General features: G+C 43.7%; 1 protein-coding gene across 1 annotated transcript in view; it reads left to right on the top strand.

The window, feature by feature from the left end:
- Positions 1-12,684: 12,684 nt before the first annotated feature.
- The window catches only part of Cmtm7 (CKLF like MARVEL transmembrane domain containing 7), a 16,231-nt gene continuing 6,853 nt past the window's right edge, over positions 12,685-22,062 (top strand). The window contains exons 1-3 of the mRNA XM_033756926.1: positions 12,685-12,725; positions 13,148-13,334; positions 19,266-19,553. Of these exons, the coding sequence (XP_033612817.1) occupies positions 12,685-12,725; positions 13,148-13,334; positions 19,266-19,553 (516 nt within the window). The remainder of the gene's footprint in view (positions 12,726-13,147; positions 13,335-19,265; positions 19,554-22,062) is intronic.

Here is a 22,062-nt window from a genome sequence, read left to right as displayed (position 1 = left end):
TGAAGAATACAAAAATAACAGGAAAATATCTAAGAAACGAAGAGGTAGAGAAATGCTTTCAATACAATGCTTGGAATCAACATGAAGAAATATTCCTTTGGACTGTAGATGCTAACATGAACACAAAACAAACTGGTTTAAAACCACTTGAAAACCTAGCTTGTAGAATATCCCTGATTGGTCATTTATCACTAACTGGGTGCATCAGGGCTCACACCAGACTGAAGCTATATGAGTATTTGGGATTTGAAGAGACACTGCATAAATGTAATGAAGATCAAAGAACGTATGGTGATTTCCAATCCTTTCAGAAGCCTGCAAGGACTACAGCAGGAGAAAAACCCTATCAATATGAGCAGTGTGGGAAAACCTACTCTGATTTTAGTGAAAACTCACCCTGGAGTGAAGACCACTGTATGTAAGGAAAGTGTGAAAGCCTCCAGCAAACCCAGTGATGTTCAAATCCATGAAAGAAATCACTGTGGGGGGAATCAGTATGTATGTAAGCAATGTGAGAAAGGTTTTGGTACACACACTAATTGTCGAATACATAAAAACTCATGCTGGAGAGAAATCCTGTATATGTAAGTAATGTGGGAAAGCCTTCAGGAGACACAGTTATTGTCAAAGACGTGAAAGAAATCACACTGGGGATAAAACTTATGTATGCAAGCAATGTGGGAAAGCCTTCACTGCACACAGTTACTGTCACATACGTGAAAGAATTCACACCAGGGAGAAGCCCTATGTATGTAAGCAATGTGGGAAAGCCTTCACTACATAGTTATTGTTAAATACAGGAAAGAATTCACACTGGGGAAAAGCCTTATGTATGTAAACAATGTGGGAAAAGTTTTGCTTCTAATGTTTCATTTGGCAGACAAAAAATAACACACTGGTCAGAAACCATTTATATGTAAGCAGTGTGGAAAAGCATTCAGTTTACATAATTATTGTCGAATACATGAAAGAAGGCACACTGGCAAAAAGCCATATGTATGTAAACAATGTGGGAAGGCATTCAGCAGTAATAGTTTTCTTTGTAGACAAAACAGAATTCACCAGGGAGAAAAGCCATGTAAGCAATGTGGGAAAGCTTTCAGTTCACATACTCACTGTCAAATACGTGAAAGAAGTCACACTGGGAATAAACACTATGTATATAAAGAATGTGGGAAAGCCTTCACTACACACAGACATTGTCAAAGACGTGAAAGAACTCACAATGGGGAGAAGCCCTATGTATGTAAGTGTGGGAAAGCCTTCACTACACATAGTTATTGCCAAGTACATGAAGAGCTCACACTGGGGAGAAACCTTACGTATGTAAGCAATGTGGGAAACAGTTCAGTACACACCAATATTGTCAAAGACATGAAAGAAGTCACACTAGTGAGAAACCCTATGTGTGTAAGTATTGTGGGAAAGCATTCAGAAGACATGGTCAGTATCAAATACATGAAAGAATTCGCACTGAGGAGAAACCTTATGTATGTAAACAGTGTGGGAAAGCATTGCACATGCTTATTATCAAATACATGAAAAAACTCATACTAGGGAGAAACCCGATGTATGTAGGTAATGTGGAAAAGCATTCAGAAGACAGCAGTCATTATCAAATGCATGAAAGAATTCACACTGGGGAGAAACCCTCCATATGTAAGTCTATTTTAAAAATCCTGTGACAGTTTCTCATGTAGTGGAGAACAGTACAAATAAGTAATATGAAAAGTTCGATGTCAGTTATATCCTCAAATTTTCCAGAAAATACTTCCCAGGTGGAGATATCTATCCAAAGTGTAAATGTAATGTGTTTTTCAGTGAATCACTTGTAAATCTCTGGATTAAGTATCTTTAGTGTTCACTTTAAAAATATTGATTTGACATGATTTTTTTTTAAAAAAACTCTGCCTAAGTCACAAAGATTTGCTCCTATGTTGTAGAAATTTTAGAGTTTTGTAAAGGTTTGTCATCCATTTGACTTAATTTTTTATAAGGAGTAAAGAATTGCTCAAAATTTATTGTTGTGTTCTGAATATACACTTCCAGCATTATTTGTTGACAAAGGATATCCTTTCTCCATTATTTTACATTTTTGTAAAAAAAAATCAGTTATAGACAATGTTCCTATGGTTCTGTTTCTGGACTCTGTTATTTTCCATTGATCTTTGTGGCTATGCTGAAATTTGATTGAGATTATGTTGAGCCTGTTTGTTAATTAGAATTGTCTTAACAATATTATATCTTTCCATTTATTTAGGTCTTCTTTGATTTCTTAAACCACTGGTTTCTAGTTTTTGGTATACTGTAAACTTAGATTTATACATAATAAATAGGTCTCATTTTTGCCATTATTATAAATAGTTCTGTTTGGTTTTAATTTTTAATCCCAGTTGTTTATTGCTAATACTATATAGAAATATTTTTAATTGACCTTTAGCTCATGACTTACTAAACTCATTAGTTCTAGAAAATTTTTTTTTTTGTAATTTGTTAGGATTTTCTACTTAGATGATCATGTTGTCTACAAATAAAGGTTTTATTCCTTCCTTTTCAATCTCTACACCTTTTCTTTCTTTTCTTGATTTATTGTAACTTCCAGCAGTATGTTGAATACGAGGGTAAGAAAGGACCTCCTCTCCTTGTCCCCTGACAGGGAAACTTGCAGTTTTTTACCCACAAATACAGTGTTAGCTGTAGGTTGTTTTGTAGGTGCCCTTTATCAGAGTAAGAAAGTTCCTTTCTATCCTTGCTTGCAGTAAGTTTTTACCATGAATGGATATTGAGTTTTGTTGAATGCTTTTCTATATCAATGTATGATTTTTCTTCTTTCATTTCTTTATGGGGTGCATGTATTTGAGACATTTGAAAATACTGAACTAGCTATTCCTGATATTGGACATGCATCCCTGGTTCATTGTGGTGCATTTATATTTCTGATATATTGCTGGATTCAATATGCGAATATGTTCTTGGGGGTTTCGATAGGCTAGAAAGAATTTTTTCAGCTCAGCTTGTTAATGACTCAACCCACTTTCAGCCCTTTCTTTTGAGACATTCGCGTACAGATAATCAAGCATAAGTTTTTATGTATCTTCGACTCTCTTTCCTTTTTCTGCGGTTGCTGTTCTTTTCGATTCTACCTATTTCTTAATTCTACCCACATGTTAGAAAAGCATGAAGTTATGCAACTCAAGTCTGCAACAAGATTTAGGGAGAGGCATTTGAGCCTAGTAGCTAGATTCAGGTTTTTCTCAAGTTGTTACTGAGGTCCCACAAAATGCCCAGCCCCCATTTTCACCCTAGGAGGCAGCTCGATTCCTCTAGCACTCTAGTTTTAGTTCTACATGAGCAGGTGAATGAGGAAAGGCATTGTTGTGGACAAACCTTTTGCAGTCTCTTTGTGGCTTGTCTGCTTCCTCTAAAGGCATCCAGACCTGGCAGAGGAGGGCTGCTTGTGGAGACTAAAAAGCCCTCTTTGTCTTTCTACCAGTATCCTTTAACATCCATGGGGGCAGAGAGGCCTCTTGAGGGACCCTGCAGGCTGGGGAGGTGGGGAGTGGCCAGGTTCCTGCCTTCACAGGTTATTTTTAATAATGGGAAGCCAGGAGGGTGGAGAAGTTTCTGAAGGGATGTCTTTGTTTTCACCTGGCATTCAGATGACTCACAAGGAAGAGAGCAAAGGAGTATGCAGGCCTCTGTGGACAGCTGGCCTATACAGGTCACAGTGATCATGCGGAAGAGAGGGAAAAAAGGATAAGGCATCTGCCACCCACCCCCACAGGGGCAGATCTGCCAGGCAGGCTCCCTGCTCTATAAAAGCAGGGGGAGAGGCCTTCTCTGGGGCCAGAGAGGACAGCTAATGGCCTGCAGGAGTGAGGCCTGCACTTTCTTTACTTAATCCGTGTTTAGTTTGTGACAGCATTGGGATACATGAAATGGCCAGTCAATTTGAGCATGTTGTCAAGAGTCTGAGGCATCTCACCTGAAGACTATACTGTTAAGTGAAATAATTCGGACATACAAGTTTAAATATTGCACTGCTTCTCGTGTATAAGAATCCCAGAGAGTAAATAGGAGCAAAATGGAGGATTTGGGGAAGTAGGAAAAAAACATGTTCAAATGGGAAGGGGGAAGGGGAGGGGAAGGAAGGGAAAGGGATTTGGAAAAGAGAATGGAAGGGGAAAATGGAAACGAAGCTTTTGTAAATGGGGAGGGAAAGAATGGTTGAAGAGAGGAGAGGGGAATGGGAAAAGAGAATTAAGACATCTTATTCAGGCACAAGTTCGCTGTGAAGAATGTGATCATTATGTATGGCGAATGTGCTAATTTTTAAAAAGAAGAAGAATCTGAGGAGGCTGAGCCAGCCAGGAGGCCTTTCCTGGGTGGCCCCAGCTATCTGGACCCTCTTATTTGTGAGAGGGCTACTACCTGCATCATAACCCCACAGCCAGAGTCCTGCAGCTTCCCTGGGGCCCTGGTGCCACCCGCTGCCCTCCTCCCACCTGTTTCCTCTTCCCAGTCTTCTGGCTGTGCTCTGATTTTAGTCCTCATAACCCTACTAGGTCTGATAAGCTCTCCTGCTCTATTAGTGCTTACTAGAGTCAGATGTAGAAAAGTGCACGACATCTGTCTGCGCGCTGGAGACCCAAAGGATCCGGTCAAGGGCTTGGAACGCATGGCAATGTCCGTGCAAATCCATATCAGGAGGCCGTGATGGGAGGACCAAAGGATCCACGCCAGTGCTAGAAGATGAAGTGTCTGTGCCAAAAGGCTGAAGGCTTAGAAATCTGCACAGATTCATTTATTTAATCCTAGTATTAACTCAGGTGGTATATTTTAGTATTATCCTCTTTCAAAAGAGGAGGAAACTAAGGCCCAGGGAAGTTAAATGGCCCACTAGTAATTGTGAGTGTTAAATAATGGAAGGGATGACTTGACAGCTTTATGTATCCTGATGGAAAACTGGCCCTCTTCTGGAACTCAGTCTCCCCTCTCTGGTCCTTGAGGGCACCACACAGCGAACACACATCCTAAACCAGAGTGGATTCTCTCAGTGACGGCGCCTTCCAATCTCTTAGTGGTTCTTGTGTATTTGCTTTTTCCCTTTTTATCCCAAACTAATTTCTTCCTTCCTGGGCTGGTACTGATTTGCCCCTCAGCTGCCTGAGTTTTTAATCAGGGCATCCTGCAGCCACCCTGTGAAACTCACCCAGCACTCATTCCTGGCATGTGCCCATGGCTGGATGTCAGGCTTCTTGCTGAGAGTGACTGGCCTCACAGCTTCTCCAAATATTTATTTGCCCAGGAGAGTGGCCAAAGTACTGAGCAGCACAATTATTTCCTCTGTGTCAAGCTTTTCTTAAGATTCTTTTTGGCAAAATGGAAACCAATGTATTCTTGTATCCCTGGTGACAAGCACAGGGCCAGGCATGTGGTTAGTACCTAATAAATAGACGTTGAGTAAATGACTTTATTCTTGTTTCCATTTTAAAAGCTAGAGTTGTCTGACCAAGAAGACAGGAAAATCCTAAAAATGGGTGTGTATCAATTGGCTTTTTCCTTAACAAATCGTTATAAAACCTTGATGGCATTTGGTGTCTTCTCTTGTGACAGGGTTCAGCTAAGGTCTGGCTCTGCCAGTCATGAATTAGGTTTGCTGTCATGCCTGGGATGTGGCTGCTGGCATCTCCTCTTGACTAGCTTTAGTGGAGTAACTGGAGTGGCTCAGCACTGTCCAAATGTCACCCGTCCTGGGTCCAGTAGGCTGGGAGCTTGAGGACAGCAAAGCAGGGCAGAAAGTGTGCCATGACCGGGAACAGCTCAGGTGGTGTGAACACACCCCACTCAGGAGGGCCTGCTCTGATGTGGCCCCATGAACAACGGCCACATGGAATTTGAAGAAAAACCACTTGTGGATATATTTGGTAGCCAAAGCCGCCTATTAAATGGTATGTTACAGGAAGCATCAGTAAGTGATTCTCAAGGGGTGGAGGGCCGAGGGAATGAGGAGACAGGAGTTATCTTCCTGCTGCTCCATGGTTCCTCAGAAGCCAAAACTAACAGCTCTGAACAGCTGCCTCTGAGTGTCACTGGTATTTTCACTCACCGATCCCTAGTCTGCATGTGACTCAGCGATACGGTTCAGAGATGGGGACTTCGGAAGCCATTCTCAGATGATCCCCACCACCGTGGTTTCATTGTACAATACTCAGTGGCAACAGCTGCCTTTCAGCTGAGCCCACCCCAAGAGTATGTCTGCTACAGGGACATTGTAAGCCAGAGACCCAGCTGCAGGCCACAGGTGTTGTGACTTCCTCACCTGTGCCCACCACTGTCCCCTGGACAGATCTCAGCTTCCCTGTGTAGAGTCAGAACATGAAACCCAGAACAATTCATTTGTTACTTTCAAAACAGGCCACATCAGATCTTCTTTAATAGTGCCTGTTTCAGCAACTAGGTTATATAATAGATCACCCCAGAATTTACTGGTATAAAATAACCACTTATTTTCACAATTTCTGCAGACAGAATATGGGCAGGGTTCCACGGGCATCACTTGTCTCCCCTGCACAGGGCCTGAGTCCTCCCCTGGGCAGATGTGAGAGCCAGAGCCAGAGCCCTGTGCATCATGGCTGCCCCGGGGACTAAGCTCCCTCTTACCTGGGGGGTTCCAGAGTGAGCAACCTGAGAGGGCTAGAAGGAGGTTGTACCTCGGTCTCTGACCCCACCCGGCAAGTTGTGACATTGTCACTCCCACCACATTCAAAGGGAGAGGAAACAGATTGGGCTTCCTTTGGGGAGTGGCACAGTTCTGCAAGAGCATGTAAGACCAGAGATGTTGCTGCAGCCATTTTTGGAAAACAGTCGGCCACAGTGCATTCGCAGTGTAGAGCCCATTACTGAGGGGACATTACCGCGGCCCATGGAGCCAGGCCAGGTCTCATCTGTCTGATTTTATCCTGTTCTCTGGGTTTTAGAATGTTGACAGGGGGGCAGGGGTTAATGTATTACCTGTATTTTCCTCATTTCTGAGATTGATATGCTGTGTGTTTTAAGACCCCACCAACTATGTGAGCGATGATTTTATAGTTTGTTGTGTGTGGTGGAGGAAGAGCACTGATCTGTGGTAAATTTCATTCCAATTTCAATGTTAAAGTACATGAAAGGGGAGTGCAAACTGGAATTAAGGAAACACGTTGTGTTCACATGGGTTTAGAAATATAGAAAGACACAAATGGGAAAATTAGAACTTAAAATTAGGCTAAGAGAGAAAGGGATAGCAGGCAGTTAGCCAGCTGGTCTGAGCATAAATGGATTATCCTGAAAAGACAGAACATCTGCTCCCCTAAAGCCCTGAGTCAAAACCTGATTTAACCACTGTTAACACTCTGGGACTTGGCTTCCATTCTTTTCTCCTCAGCATGCCTGCATTTGCACTTTGTAAATCTAATGCTATCACTGAAAAAATTCATAGTTAACATTTCACTTGTAGTATTTTTCTTTTGATACATTGTCTATTATTAGGGTAGTAGGAAGGGTAGAATTATAATTTTGTGACTGATAATTTTTTTCTTTGCTAGGTAAACATTTTTAGCAAAAGTTATATAATATTTTATAATAAGGATAAACTATATTTAATCAATACAGACTGTTGGATATTTCAGGCTTTTTTTCCACTTTTAGAATATTCTCCGATGACTATTCTTATAACTAAAGCCTGGTCTACATAAATGAATGTTTCACTAGAATGAATTATTGAGGAAATGTTACCGAGTCAAAGGAAATGCATTTTCTTTTTGATTTTTGATAATTTAGTGTTAAGTCTGCAGGTGTCTTCCAGACCCCAGCTTAACAGTCAAAAGTGCTTACACATTAGTGTGCCATTAATATTATTTCACAACTTATTATGTATTTATTTTGTGCAAATTAAATAAATAATAAAGTGCAGTTAGCACTTTACATGTGCTAACTGATGTTATTTTTATACATCTTTATAGGACATTTGATCATCCATATCACATGGAGGAAATCAAGGTATGAGAGAGTTGAGGCCACACCACTAGAAAGTATCATCAGTCTTAGAGCTGAGCCACTGCCACCAAAGTAGAGCTGCTTCTAAATAAAAGTGGATTCATATAGAAAAGACCCAAAGTGCAAGGCTGGAGCAATCATTCCCTGGCCAATATCTGTGGAAACTCACTAATTTTTCTGGGGCATATGAACAGCCACTCCTGGAAACCCTGTGTTTAACTCACAGTGGGACAGAGATCTAGTCCACTGGCTAGGATCAACATGGAGTGAGGTCTTTCAGAGTGGTTGGTCTGGGAAACCCAAAGAGTCCTGGGCCAAGTTTAGATCTGCAGGGAGAGCTCTTCTCATGCACAGAGTATAACCTGGGAGATGTGGCAGCTGGTAGAAAGGGGTAAGAAAAGGATGTCTCCTTAGCCCAGGTAGCAGGAGGGCTCCGTGCTTTGTGGAGGGTCTAGTGGCTCTGGTACCTGGCCACTAGCCTGTGGCTATTTATGTTTAATTAAAATTTAATTAAGAATTGAGCTCCTTAATCACACCAGCACACTTCTGGTGCTCAGTAGTTGTTGGTGGCCCTGGCTACCATATTGGACAGTGCAGGTCAAAAATACCTTTGTCCTCATGAGAGGTCTTTTGGAACCCTGATTTAGAAGCAGGAGTTTGGCTGGGGAAAACAGAAGTAAAGTGGAGATGAACACTTGTCCACTTCAATTTAGGTTATGCACGGGAATGTCCGAGTAGACATCAGACAGGAAACTGGGAGTTGTTTCACGGTGCACCTGCAGAGAAGGAGAGGAGGATGCCCATCAGGGGCTGAAACTTAGGTTGTGAGGAATGCCCACCACCATCCCCAAGGTCTCCCCTGTGCCCTTTACAAGAAACCCCACCATTTGAGATGACCCAAGTCCATGGCTTGCTCCCTGAGGCCTCGGAGCTCAGCTGCCCAGGAACACCTGCCTTGGTACCAGCTAGGTAAAGGCACCACAGAGAGGAAAAGCATACATGCGGCGGCAGAGTGGGTAGAGTGGAGGGGCTGTTGATAACTGTCAGGAAAGGGTTTAAGTGGTGGCTGCTAAGCCTTGAGGGAGCAGAAAGTCAAGGAGAGATTTGGGCAGGGAACAGTTGAATAGGAAAGCTGAGGGGCAGCTCCCCTAAGAGGGCTAAATTCCTTTGGGTTTGAGCTCTAAAGAGTCAGGCTCAGTTTTTTTTTTTTACTTCTCTGCTCCATAGGATCTTTTGTGTGTGTGTGTGTGTGTGTACATTTTAAGTGTACAGTATAATGACAGTCATCATTGGAAATTTGTACCTTTACATAATCTATCTTGGTTCTTATTTTTTTCCCCATTGCCCTACCCTCCTTTCAATCCCTCCACGCCTCCTATTTACAAAGACTTTGTTTCCGTTTTTTCATTTTCTCTCTTCTCCATAGGATCTTTGCTTGCCTTGTAAACATATACTATGTTAGACATATCTCCAGACATCTCAGTCCCTTAGAGATGCTCTCCACACCCTGCCAAGTCGGTGCAAGCAGTTCAGAAGTTCTCCCAGTCAGTCCAGCGCTAGGATATCCCTTCTGTCCTTTGCAGAAACTCACAAGTGTGTCAGCCCACCTTGCACCTGAGAATACAGAAAGCTACAGACAGCAGCTGCCCAAAGCCCCACCTGTGCCCCACCTGGTCTTAATTCAGACATCAGTGAAGGTCTGCTTGACTACGTTAGATGTGTTCCCACCTCTCTGTGGGAACCACGGTGTTTGCTTGCTATTTTTGTGAATATTAGAACCTTGTCTCTTAGCCTGACTGCGGTCAAAGTGTAAATGAGTGCACATTCATTCAGTCTATCAGAGGGAGTGAGATTTTGTTATTTATTCTTCCATGAAGTCCCTTGCTGTCTATCACACTGCCAGATATACTTATTCAATGGAATTATCACTGTCATTTAAAAATAAAAAGAACAATGTCCTGACTTTATGGGAAGAGCAGTGACTGAATATCAACTCATTTTCCCCCTCCTCACTGTTCTTTCTCTGGGCTTAGTATTTTTAAAGTTTTTTCATGGAAGTTTTCAAACATAGACAAAAAGTGTGACTATTACAAAAAGTGAGCTCTCCTGACCCATCACGAGCTGCAACAGTCAGCAACACAAGCCCAGTCCCAGTTTAACTCTGTCCCCCTGCTGTGTGTCTGTCAGTAAAGCTCAGATGTTTTACTAAGATGTTTAATGTCATAAAAGCCATCTTCTTAGTGTGTGATGCAGTAATTTTTAGTAAATTGACAGTTGTGTAACCATTGTGGTAACCCAATTTTAGAACATTTCTATCACCCTCAGAAACCCCTCGTGCCCATTTCCAGTCACAGAATGGAGACACAGATCCTTTGCTGTGTTTCATCCCATCTACAAACATAGCATCAGGTGTCTAAATTCACCGGCCTGTCCTTTCCTAACACAGCAGTACCTGCTCCCGAAGTGCCTCTTCTTAGGCAACCCAGCTCTGCAGATACCCACAGAGCCTGAGGAAGCAATTACAGAAGGGCCGAAGCTCAGCCCACTGGCCTTTATTCGTGTCGAGGGGTGCTGTTGATAATTCACTTTTACCCCAAATTGGGGCTCACCTATACTGTTGAAGGCCTTCTGTGTGCTGGGCACTGGGATGCAGTGGATTCATTGTGGACCCTGCTCTGTGCACAACAAGGTCAAACTGCACACAACTTTTCTCAGACTAAAGCATTGCTCTGGCCTGATCTACACCTGAATGGGTTGGGTTGGGCAGCGGGTGTCACACAGCTTTCCTGGTGACCTCTGGCTCTGGGTGAAAAGCCCCTGCTTGTTTCAGGATGGACAGGAGCAGAGTGGTCTCAGCCACATGTTAAAGGGAGGTCTGGCCCCAGAGCAGTGGCACCCGTCCCTCCTGCAGACAGAAAGTGGGGGGCCAGAATGGGGCCCACCTCAGCCTGGACGTGAAAGGCCTACAGAAAATGAATGTACAATTGCATTCATTCATTCACTCATTTGTTCATTCAACAAAAAGCCCAGACACTCTTGGAGAATCTTGGCACTGGGAAAATAACAAACCGGAGTAAAGCCCCCATCCGCATGTTACTTATATTCAGGAAATAGCAGACAGTGAACCAATAGATAAATAAAATACACATTTTGCTGAGCAATAATAAAGGATCTGAAGAAGACTGAGTGAAGGCATGGCATCTTCAAAGGATAAATATCATTTTAAAAAGCAGAATATAAAGCTATATGTATAGTGCAATCCGACTTTTAAGAAGGAAAAACAATGCTTATGTGCTTAAAACACAAAATATGTGGAAACAAGTATTCCAAATGCTGCTGAGAAGCAGCATTATGAGTAATTTTTAATCAATGAGGAAAAAAATTTTAAAAAATAAAGTTAACATTATAAAACTGAAAAAATGAGTAATTTTTATTTGCATAAGAGGCATTTACACGAATGTATTTTCTATAATGAACAAGTATTGACTGGGTAATTAGCTTAACACTTTTTTAAACAGGCTTCTAGACATGGACAGTGTTCCCAAGAGGCTCCCCTCTCTGAGTTGGAGGCCCAAGGCTCCAGTTCCAGCAGGAGGGAGTCTGAGGCAGGGTTACACCGCAGACTTCCCTGCTGTCATTCCAAGACCCAGGACTGTTCAGTGTTCTCTTCCAATCAGGACAGGTCAGCATTTAATTCCTTGATGAAACAAGACAGAACCCAGAGAAGGATCTGAGGAGAAACCAGTGGGCTCTGCAAGCAGAACGGCATTGCAGGGGTAGCCCAGGGTCCAGTCCTGATTCCTCAACCCGGCTGTGTGACTGTGGGCAACTTACTGAACCTCTCAGAAACTTGGTGTCTTCATAAAAGGCAAATGACAATAGTACTTACCTCCCAGGACTCTTACGGTGATGAACCTACTTAAAAATTGTAAAGTGGGGTAAAAGTACTTAAGTACTAAGTACTAAAGTACTAGTAGCCGCTGTCGGTTGTGGAGCTCCAGTCATGGACAAACAAGGAAACATCAGTGACTGTGACAGAGAAGCCGTGGCAGAAAGGGCTCCTTGTGGGAAGTGAGAAGTGGTGGCCGTGGGACTGGACATGACCGTGTCTCTGGCCATGCCCTTGCAGCCTTTTCTTGGGCCCTGACCCTTTGGTCCCTTCTCCTCTTCCCTTTAAACTCTGTGATCACTTCTCCCCCGACGCCAGCGCTCTGGCTGGTGTCACTGAAGGCGGGCTGTGAGTAGCAGTGCAGTTTGGATTTCCATGGAGCACAGGCTGGGAAAGTTCCTGAATTTAAAGAAACTGTGGAGGGCTTAATGGGTTTGGGTCTGATTCCCTGTAACACCTTCAGATGCCACCTTGTCACGCTCCTGCACAATGTGTGCTTACTGACGGGAGGAGACGCTTCTCCTGCGTCTGGTACACAGACCAGCCTCTCAGGGTATCCCTCGGAGTGCACTCGAGCAGCCGTGTCTTGGGTGTCGGGTAGACCTGGACCTGCTTCTGGGCTGTACCTGCCATCTGTGTGAGCTGCTATAGGCAACTGGCCCATGCTTGGTCCCAGGGCCCGGGGCCACCTGGCCATGTGTGCTGCATGAGGGTTCAGTGAGCCAGCATCAAGCTGCCAGGACCTCACCGGTGTGCAGTACATGGCGCCTCTGCTGCTCCTCCTGACTTCTCACCTCATGAGGCTCGCAACCTGGGCCTCAGCAGCTCCTGCCCTGCCTTAGCTAGTTCCTCCTTCACCCTTCGGGGGCTCTGTCGCATCGACCCAGACATCTTCCTCACCCGTTCACTCTATCCTGTTCTCCTCTGCTGACACACATCAAGTAGCCGAGTCTACACTGGGTACCCCTGGAAGCAGCCTCCATGCAGGGGCCATCACTGCCCTGGGAACAAGGAGTGTAGTGCTGGACAGAAGATGCTACATCCAAACTGCCAGGGCCCCAGTCCTGGCTCCCAGCATAGAAGTGTGTGCTTTCTGCGGATCACTTCATGTTTCTGAGCCTGTTCATCCCTACCTCCTAGTTTCTTGTGAAGATAGAATGGGCAGTAATGCAGAGCTTGGTGCAGGGTGAGCAGAATCAACCTTTGCTCTGCTTGTCATCCCAGGAGTCAAGCTGATAACAAGCAGGTGTCCTTTTCTCTGAGGGTCCCGTGGCATCTCCACATTGCCCAGCTGCCCTTGGGGCTTTCTGATGGCCCACTCCTCAAGGAACCTCCCCGAGGAGACTGTGGTTCCACAGCCCTGTGGTTTCACTCTGTGCCTGCACAAAGGATTCCCATGATAATGGCAGGAGTGAGCAGCATGGGATGCTCTTTTTCATTGTCTTCAAATTCAGTCATCCACTAAGGAATCTGAGAAATTTGGTTACATTCGGAAGAGAAGCTAGAGAGAAACCATTGCTTCTTGGCAAACAAAAACTTCTGACTTGCCTTTGGTGCAGCCTAAGTACTAAACCACCAAATCTGTCACATAACAAATGGAGTGGGGGTGTCTCACCACTTCCGGTGTAATGACAATTTTATAAGCAGAGCTTTCCATCCTTCATCCTAAATGTGTTCCTGATGACCTTCACTGGTGAAGCACAGCTGTGATGCAAGTGACATGATTGTTGCAGGGCTGTTCCAGGCTGCGTCTGTTGTAGGAAGTTGGTTGGAGATAAGAAGAATGTGGCCCAGCCTGAGTTACTCACAAAATGTTCTGGTTCCATCACTGGCTAAGAATCTGAAAGCCCTCCTTCCATCGAACCCGCGGCTTTATGTTCTTCCTGGCGAGCCTGAATGCCAGACCTCAGGGGGCAGCTGAGGACATCCTGCCATTTTAAAGATGTTCAGACAGGAGTCTCCAAGTCATTCGTCCCTTTGTACACGCTAGGCACTGTGCCAGTTCCCTAAGTGATGGAGGCCAGCAAGGGAGGGAGACGAGTTTTTAAAATGCAGTAGAATTGGGCCAGAGATTTAACTCAGTGGTTCCGCCACCTACCTCGCAAGCGCAAGGTCCTGAGTTCGATCCCCAGTACCAAAAAAAAATGCGAGAGAGTTTTGTGGAGCTGTCGCAGAGGATGACAGGATGGCCCAGCAACCATTCATTCACCAGGTGTTGAACTGAGTGCTTTCTACATGCAGGGCACAGAGAGCATATACTAGTTACAGGGTTTACATTTTAGGGCTTGTAGATATTTTAAAGTTAGTGATGATTGCTCAGTGGGCAGTGGGTTGTTAGAAATGTTTCAAACCATGAGGGAAGGATAGGCTGTATGATAAATAACGTTGGGACAATCAGTCGACTAACCGGATTAAGTTAGAACTGCGTTGTGTGCCCTAGGTCATGCCATCCACAAAATATATTCCAGATGCTCAAAGAGCTAAAAGTTATATATACAGTGGGCCATCCTACCGATGGTCCCAAGTCCAGGGATTCGACTAACAATGGATTGAAAATGCTTGGGAAAAAATTGTATCTATACCAAGCATGTACAAACTTTCTTGTCATTATTCATTAGACAACACCATGTAACAACTAGTATATAGCATTTATGTTGTATTAGATACTTAGAGGTTATTTAAAGGAGACAGGAGGATATATATACACAAAAACCATACCACTCTGGGTGACGTACTTGAGCACCCTCGGAATGTGGTATATGGGGGAAGGGCCTGGAAGCAAACCACCGTGGATACTGAGGGATAAATGTGCTTTTTTCAAAGGCAGTAACTTTATTACTAATGTAGAATACTTTTTAAAAAATAATCTTGAGGTGGAGAACAAGAAATAAAACTGGAAGATACTTAAAAATTGGTTCATAGGCCTGCACGTATGAAAAAATTCAACTTAGTTAAAAGACTAAAAGGGAAATGAGAGATTGAGAGAATATATTTGCAATGTCTGTAATGGATAATAAGCTAATAGAATAAGTAGAGTTCATCAAATCCATAATAAAAATACGAACAGTAGAAAAACAGGCCAAGAACACGAGCAGGCAGTAACCAATAAACATGAAAGGACATCCATCCCACTAGTAATTGGGGAAATGAAAACAAAATAAGATATTTCTGGTCTTGCTCAATACTGATGATGCCCATAATCTCTGTTGGCAAGCTTTGCCAAGTAGGGAAATGCAGGTGGTGTTTGGATAGCATTTTAGCAGCAACAAAATCTTAAACGTGCATATGCTTTCACTCAGTAATTTCACTTCTAGGAATCACTCAGAAATATACCATGCAAACAAGAATGCCCTATTCTTTGCAGGATTGTTTGTACAAGTAAAAAACTGGGTACGTGCTAAATGTTCAGTAAAAAACCAGTTAGGCCCTGGTGCCCAGCCAGAGGAAGTCTTGCTCATTCCCTACTTGCAACAACCAAAACTGTCTCCAGGCATTGCACAAAGACTTTTATATGATGATGATGTAGTGGAATCTTTAACAGAGAGGCCAGAGTTAATTTCCTTGGAACCAGAGCAGAATTCAGCCAGAGTGAGGAACTATCAAATTCTTCTTCCTGCCTGCCAACTGCCAAGCCAAGCCATGTATGGGAGTGTAGTGTTCAGCCACCAGATCATTGTCCATGTCTCTCAACTTCTTTTGAGCAAGTCTGGCTTTCATCTCCTGTGCTCTTCCAGAAAAGCCTCTAAGCACTCGGACCTTTGATGTTGGCTTTCATCAGTTATTTCCCCTCTGCGTGCCTGGGTCTTGTCGAAACACCATCCCAAGGTCAGGGCTGGGAGGGTGGAGCTGAGTGACACCAGCATCCAGCCCAGGGCTCTCAGGACAAGGGTTCAGGTAACATCTTCAGCCAGACACAGGACACACTCAGTGGCTCAGACTTAGCCATGGCAGGAAGTCTCAGGACTGCTGAGGGACTGTTCCCAGCCTCAGGCTGCATGCAAGTTATGTGTGACGGGGTGTCTGTGACCACGTCAGCCTCTTCGGCCCACTCAGAGAGGGCTTCTCCAGAAAACTGCCTCTTGGGATTTTCCCAGAAATTTGTAAAGTTTAAGCCTCAAAACTCCATTTCTTACTGGAGAGACCCTCACCCAGCTAAGAGCCCAGGCAAGCACACAGCCCTCTGACTGAGTGTCCACTTGAGCATGGACCTCAGGACCATTCATCTCTTGTGTCATTTCAACTTGCTTCATCTCCTGTGAAACTGAAGTCCACGCTGCCTTCACCAAAGGACGTCTTCGAGTAATCATTTGGATACAGAGGAGTCAGGTAGTAGGCGGGTGGAGGGAGGGTGGAGGGCTCTAATCTTAAGTGACTCCAGAGTGTCAGAGCCAGTGGGGGACCCTTGCTTTGAGATGAGGGCTCTTGTTGCTTTACCTTTAAATCCCTGGACATCTGTGTTAGATATTTCATTTTCAACTTTCATGGTAGTTGAATATAAAAGAACAAAACTGTGTGGGGAGCTGGACGGCACCTTAAGAAACCAGCTAGTCCTTTGGAAGCATCAGGTCGCGTCTCTCCATAGAAGCACCTCTGTCTTCCAGACAGCCTCCCCACGTCAGCCTCCCCGTCAGACCAGCACAGAGCCGCCTCAGCTGGCATCTTTACTCAGGAAGGCTTGTAGATTCACTTTTTTTTTTTTTCCCTTCAGCACTGGGGATTGAACCATGGCCGGAAAGCTCAGGTCTGCTGAGGGACTGTTCCCAGCCACAGGCTACAAGTGATGTAGGGCTTTTGCACTGATCTACATCCTTAGGCCTTTTTATTTTTTAATTTCAAACAAGGTCTTACTAAGCTCCCCAGGCAGAACATGAACTTGCAGTCCTCCTGCATCAGCCTCCCAGAGTGCTGAGATCACAGCCGTACGCCACCCCCACCCCCAGCTTGGGTTCCCTTTTCTAACGGGCTGAGCAGGAGGAGGGAAAGGTGAAGCCTTTTCTTCACCAGTGTCTTGTTCTTTCTTTCATCTGCTTTGCCTTTCCAGCTGTTGCTCCTTGACTGCTGATCTAAATGATTCAGGGTCCCCAGCACTTGCAGAAGTTACTTGCTGGCCTTGGAATTCCTGAAAAATTTGGTGTTAGTGCACACACGAGTGTGTGTGTGTGTGTGTGCTTGTGCACTAGCTAAGATGCTAACTGCTTAAAGTTGGGATGAGTGAATCCCTGGGCAAAAGGAAGCTTTTAGGAGGATGCCCACGCACACACTGTATGCCAAGTTCTGAAAGAGGCTTTCCTTAAGAACACTGCATGGGGTCTGGGGATTTAGCTCAGTGGTTCTGGCGCCTGCCTCACAAGTGCAAGGACCTGAGTTCGATCCCTGGTACCAAAAAAAAAAAAAGAACAGTGCATAGTAGGTGGCCTTTGTCCAAGTGCACAGAATTCAGGAAGCCTTTGTTCAGAAGCAGGAGTCCCAGAGAGGGTTTGTGACACAGTAAGTACCTCCTGCTGCATAGTACTCAGGTCTGGATGCTCAGAGGGACAAGATCTGCCCAGGCCCCTTTTGTTTTCTGGCAAACTTCCACATCCATGACATTATAAAAAAGAGCTGGCTGTGTCATTCATGAAGAATTATAAAAATTGTTTTAATCTTTGCATGAAATTAGGTGCAAAATTGCCTCTCTACTTAGGCATCATACTGCATAATCACCAATTATCTGCTTTAAGACAGGCCGGATAAAAGATAGCCCAGAACACAAGGATGTCATTGGAGGGCTGGGTAGACCCACGGATCTCCCCGAATGGAGGAGGGCACTCTTGAGAGAGGCAAAGTCTGCCTTCATGGCCTTAAGTTAGCCCCAGGTGTGAGTCATTGTATCAGCACGGCTGGCTGCTTGCAGAGGAACTGAAAGATGAAACTCTTCCCGCTGCTGTTAGCAAAGGGGAATACGCAAATGTCCAGGGTCCCCTGTGTCAGAGACACACACTTCTGTTCTGATCTGTTAAACACAGCACCCTTCATGCCCGCTCCAAGCGTTGAGCCAAAAGTCCTTTTTTTTTTTTCCTGTTTTACCTCTTAGAACCTTGATAGAGTGAGAAATAAGGGGCTGCAGAAAATAGAAGCATTTTCATCATTAACCACTTTAGATTCATTTTATGATTTGATTCTCATTGCAGACTGACATTTTCTTTTGCAGTGTGTTTCAACAGCAGTACAGTAGTTTAGGGGCAAGAATCTTTTATTTTGGGAGCTATCATGCACATTGTGAGGTTTTTAGCAGAACCACTGGCATCAATTAAATACTGGTAACATACCTCCCCTCAGCTGTGGCAAACAAAAATGCATCCAGACATTGCCGAATATCTCTTAAAATGCAAAATCACACACACATACAACACCCTTTGAGAACTGCCATCCTAAAGGAAAGAGCCAATGTGAGATAATATTTGTCCTAAATCCACTGTGCTTTTAAGGTAGATCCTATGGCTTTGTATACATTCAACACCTGTGATTTGGTCCATTGCCTATGTGCTGTGGGTGGGGCTTTGTCCTTTTTGAACGACCTTCAAAAAAACCTTGAAATCCTCTCTTATGAAGTCTCTCTCCCATCATATTCATATGTTGCCAATATTATGTATCTGACCTGTTTATTCAATGATTGGTCATTAATTCTGCTCATGAATCTGTTCATTTGTGTAGCAGTATTTCCTAGGGAGCTCTCACCATGCGCCCCAGGGGTGAGCAAGCATGATCTCCACCAGGATTCTATATCCACCATTCTCTCCTTGCTCTGTGATGAGGGCTTACATTGGAGAAGAAAGAGTTTCTGTCTCACATGGAGGAACATGGTCCCCAGAGTCAGGCAGACCAGAATTCAGTTACATCTCTATGCTTACAAGTTGGGTAGGGTTGGACTAATTATTGAATCTGTGTGCCTCAGGCTGCTATATGAAAACAGGGATGATTTTGTCTTCCTAGCAAGAGTTCTACAAGGCCTTGGTGAGATCATCTACACCACATATCACTAAACAGGGCAACTTACTGCCCGCCGACTGGTAGGCCCTAATGAATGAATTGCTGTGTAGATCTAAAGCAGATGAGTATTGGCAACCTCATATAGCTCAGCCCAGTAGGTAACCCCACACTGCCCTCTGCTCTTTGCTCTGAAGTCCAGCAAGTAAATGGAATGGTTCTGCTTTGTTGTTTTCCTGCATTCCTGCTCTTTGAGAAGGTCCCCTGCCAGCACAGAATAGCAAACTTCACAGAGGACTGAGTTCACGCCAGCATGTGTTTCAAAGCATGGAGTATGTGAAATCGCACTCTTCCCACTTTCCAGTCTGAATTGTAGCAGTTTGTCGATTCTTGCCTGCCGGGAGGACACTTGGTTGGCTTTCTGGTGCTTGTTCCCCAGGCACCCGTCTTGAAAAGGTGTTTCTCTGATATCTCTGTGTTTACGTCTCAGGTCACTCTGCTGATTGCCTTCATCTGTGTGCGGAGCTCTCTGTGGACTGACTACAGTGCCTACAGCTTCTTTGAAGTGGTCACCATTTGTGACTTGATAATGATCCTCATCTTTTACCTGGTCCACCTGTTCCGCTTCTACCGCGTACTCACCTGCATCAGCTGGCCCCTGTCGGTAAGAGACTCGGCCTGCTCTTCGCAGGCAGAAGCCAGAGCACTGGCTGGACACCGGACCAGTGGAGTCCCTCCCCTCTGCTGTCTCTTTCGGAGCCATCCTCTGCTGCACTGGCCCTCCAGGTCCGCCTGCTCTCCTGCTGGCTTCCACGGCTTGCCCGCCGGCTAGCTACAAGAAGCTGTGGTTCTTGCCTCAGTGCTTATTTTCTCAAATGATAGAGAATGGACTGGGGTATGAGTGGGAGAAGGAAATGGAAGAGCTTGAACAGATGGTGGGCATTTAGACTGAGCGAGGCTGACTGACACCACGTGGAGGCTGATAAGGGGTGGCCAGGGCTGACGAGACAGATCAGAAGTTGCCAAGTTGTTTCTTTTCACCGCATTATCCTCCCCACACGTATTATTTTCTTAAAAGCTTTATTCATGTACCAATCACAGGCCATGACACTCACGCATTTGAAGTTTCCAATTCAAAAGGCTTCAGTATGTTTCCAGAGTTATGCACGCGTCACTGTCCCTTTTGCAACACTTCTATCATCCTACACAGAGATTTCGTCCCCTTCAGCTGTCACCTGCCACCTTTCATCTGTCCCGGCCCTAGGCAACCACTAATCTACTTTGTGTCTCTAAAATTTTCCCACTTTGGACATTTCGTGGAAGTGGAATCATATGCAGTCTTTTGGATTCTTTGACTTAACCGAATGTTTTTATGGTCTATCCGTGGGTGGCACATATCATCCGTACTTCATTCCTTTTCATAACCAAACAATACTCCTTCGTGTGGTTATACCACATTCTGTTTTCGTTCATTGGTAGACATTTGGGTTGTTTTCACTGTGTGGCTATGATGAATAATGCCACTATGAACATTCATGGATAAGTGCTTGTGTGGACATGTTTTCATTTTCCTTGGGTATATATCTAAGGGAATTATTGGGTCGTATGGTAACCTTATGTTTAATTGCTTGAGGAACTGCACGACCATGAGCCACAGTGGCTACGCCATTTGATATTCCTCTTAGTGTATGAGGGTCGAAGTTTCTCCACTTCCTTGCCAACGCTTATTGTTATCTGAATTTCTGGTCCTAACATTTTAGGGAGTGTTCAGTGGTATCACATTGGTTTTGATTTGCATATCTCTGAAGACTAAAGGTGTCAGTGATCATTTCATGTGCCTTTTAATCATTTGTATAGTTTCTTTAAAGAATATGTTCATGTCTTTGCCCATTTTCTAATTAAGTTGTCTTTTTATTACCAAATTGCAAGTTTTTTATATATTCAAGTTAAATGTCTGTTATCCTATATATGACTTGAAAATATTTTATCCCGTTCTTTTTCATTGTTTTTCACTTACAAGTTTTAAATTTTGATAGATCCAATTGATCTGATTTTTTTTTTTTTTTTTGCTCATGATTTTGGAATCTAAGATTTACTTCTATGATTTCATCTAAGGATTTTATAGTTGTAGCTTGTACTTTAGGTTTTTGACCCTGTCTGTGTTCTTTTTGGTTTTGCTCCTCTCCCTGCCGTACTTGGGTTCAAACTCAGGACCTTGCTGCTGAGCTACATCCCCTGCCCCAATTTCTGTTATTTTTGTACATGGCACGAGGTAAGGTGACGACATCATGTTGATGTAGAGAGTGAGCAGACAGCAGCATCTGTTGAACACTCAGTACTTTCCCCTCTGAGTGGTCTTGACCCCATTGTCAAAAACCAGCTGTCCATAAATGCATGGGTTTATTTCTGACTCTTAGTTCTGTTTTTTTGATCTGTATGTCTACAGTTATGCCAAAACCACGCTACCTTTATTACTGTAGTTTTGTATTAAGTTGTAAAATTAGGAAATGTGACTCTTCCCAGTTTGTTCTTTTCCAGGATTGAGTCATTGCAATTCTTTGTGAATTTTAGAATTAGCTTTTGAATTTTTGTAAAGAAATCAGCTGGGATTCTAATAGAAATTGCCTGAATATGTAGATCTGGGAAGTACTGCCATCCTAGCAGTATTTTCTGATGATCTGTGAACATGAGAGGTTTCTCCATTTATTCTTCTTTCATTTTTTTCAAGGATATTTTGTACTTTTCAGAATATTTTATTCTTTTTGATGCTATTTCAAATGGAATTTTTTTTCATTTTTCAGATTGTTCATTTCAAGTAGATAGGAATACAGTTGATTTCTGTATATTGATTTGTCTCCTGAATCTTAGCAAATTCCTGTATTTATTCTAAGAGATTTTTAGTGGCATCCTTAGGGTTTCCTATATAGAAAATCATGTCATCCACAAAGAGAGATAATTTTACTTCTTCCAGCCTAATCTGGATAGCTTTTCTTTCATTACCTTGCCAGATTGCAAGAAATTAGTTGAATAAAATAATTGAATGTTGAATAGCAGGAGCAGACATCGTTATCTCTTTCCCAGTCTTAGAAGACAGAAGTCCTCCATTTTTCATCATTAGTATGATATCAGGTGTGAGTTTTTACAGCTATTCTTTTTTTTTTTTTTTTTTTTTG

Source organism: Fukomys damarensis, unplaced genomic scaffold (genome assembly GCF_012274545.1).
Source record: "Fukomys damarensis isolate Sample0158 unplaced genomic scaffold, DMR_v1.0_HiC HiC_scaffold_28, whole genome shotgun sequence".
In the NCBI taxonomy this organism is placed as follows: Eukaryota; Metazoa; Chordata; class Mammalia; order Rodentia; family Bathyergidae; genus Fukomys; species Fukomys damarensis.
Note: the sequence above shows the minus strand (reverse complement) of the source record. Positions and strands in the feature narration are given on the sequence as shown.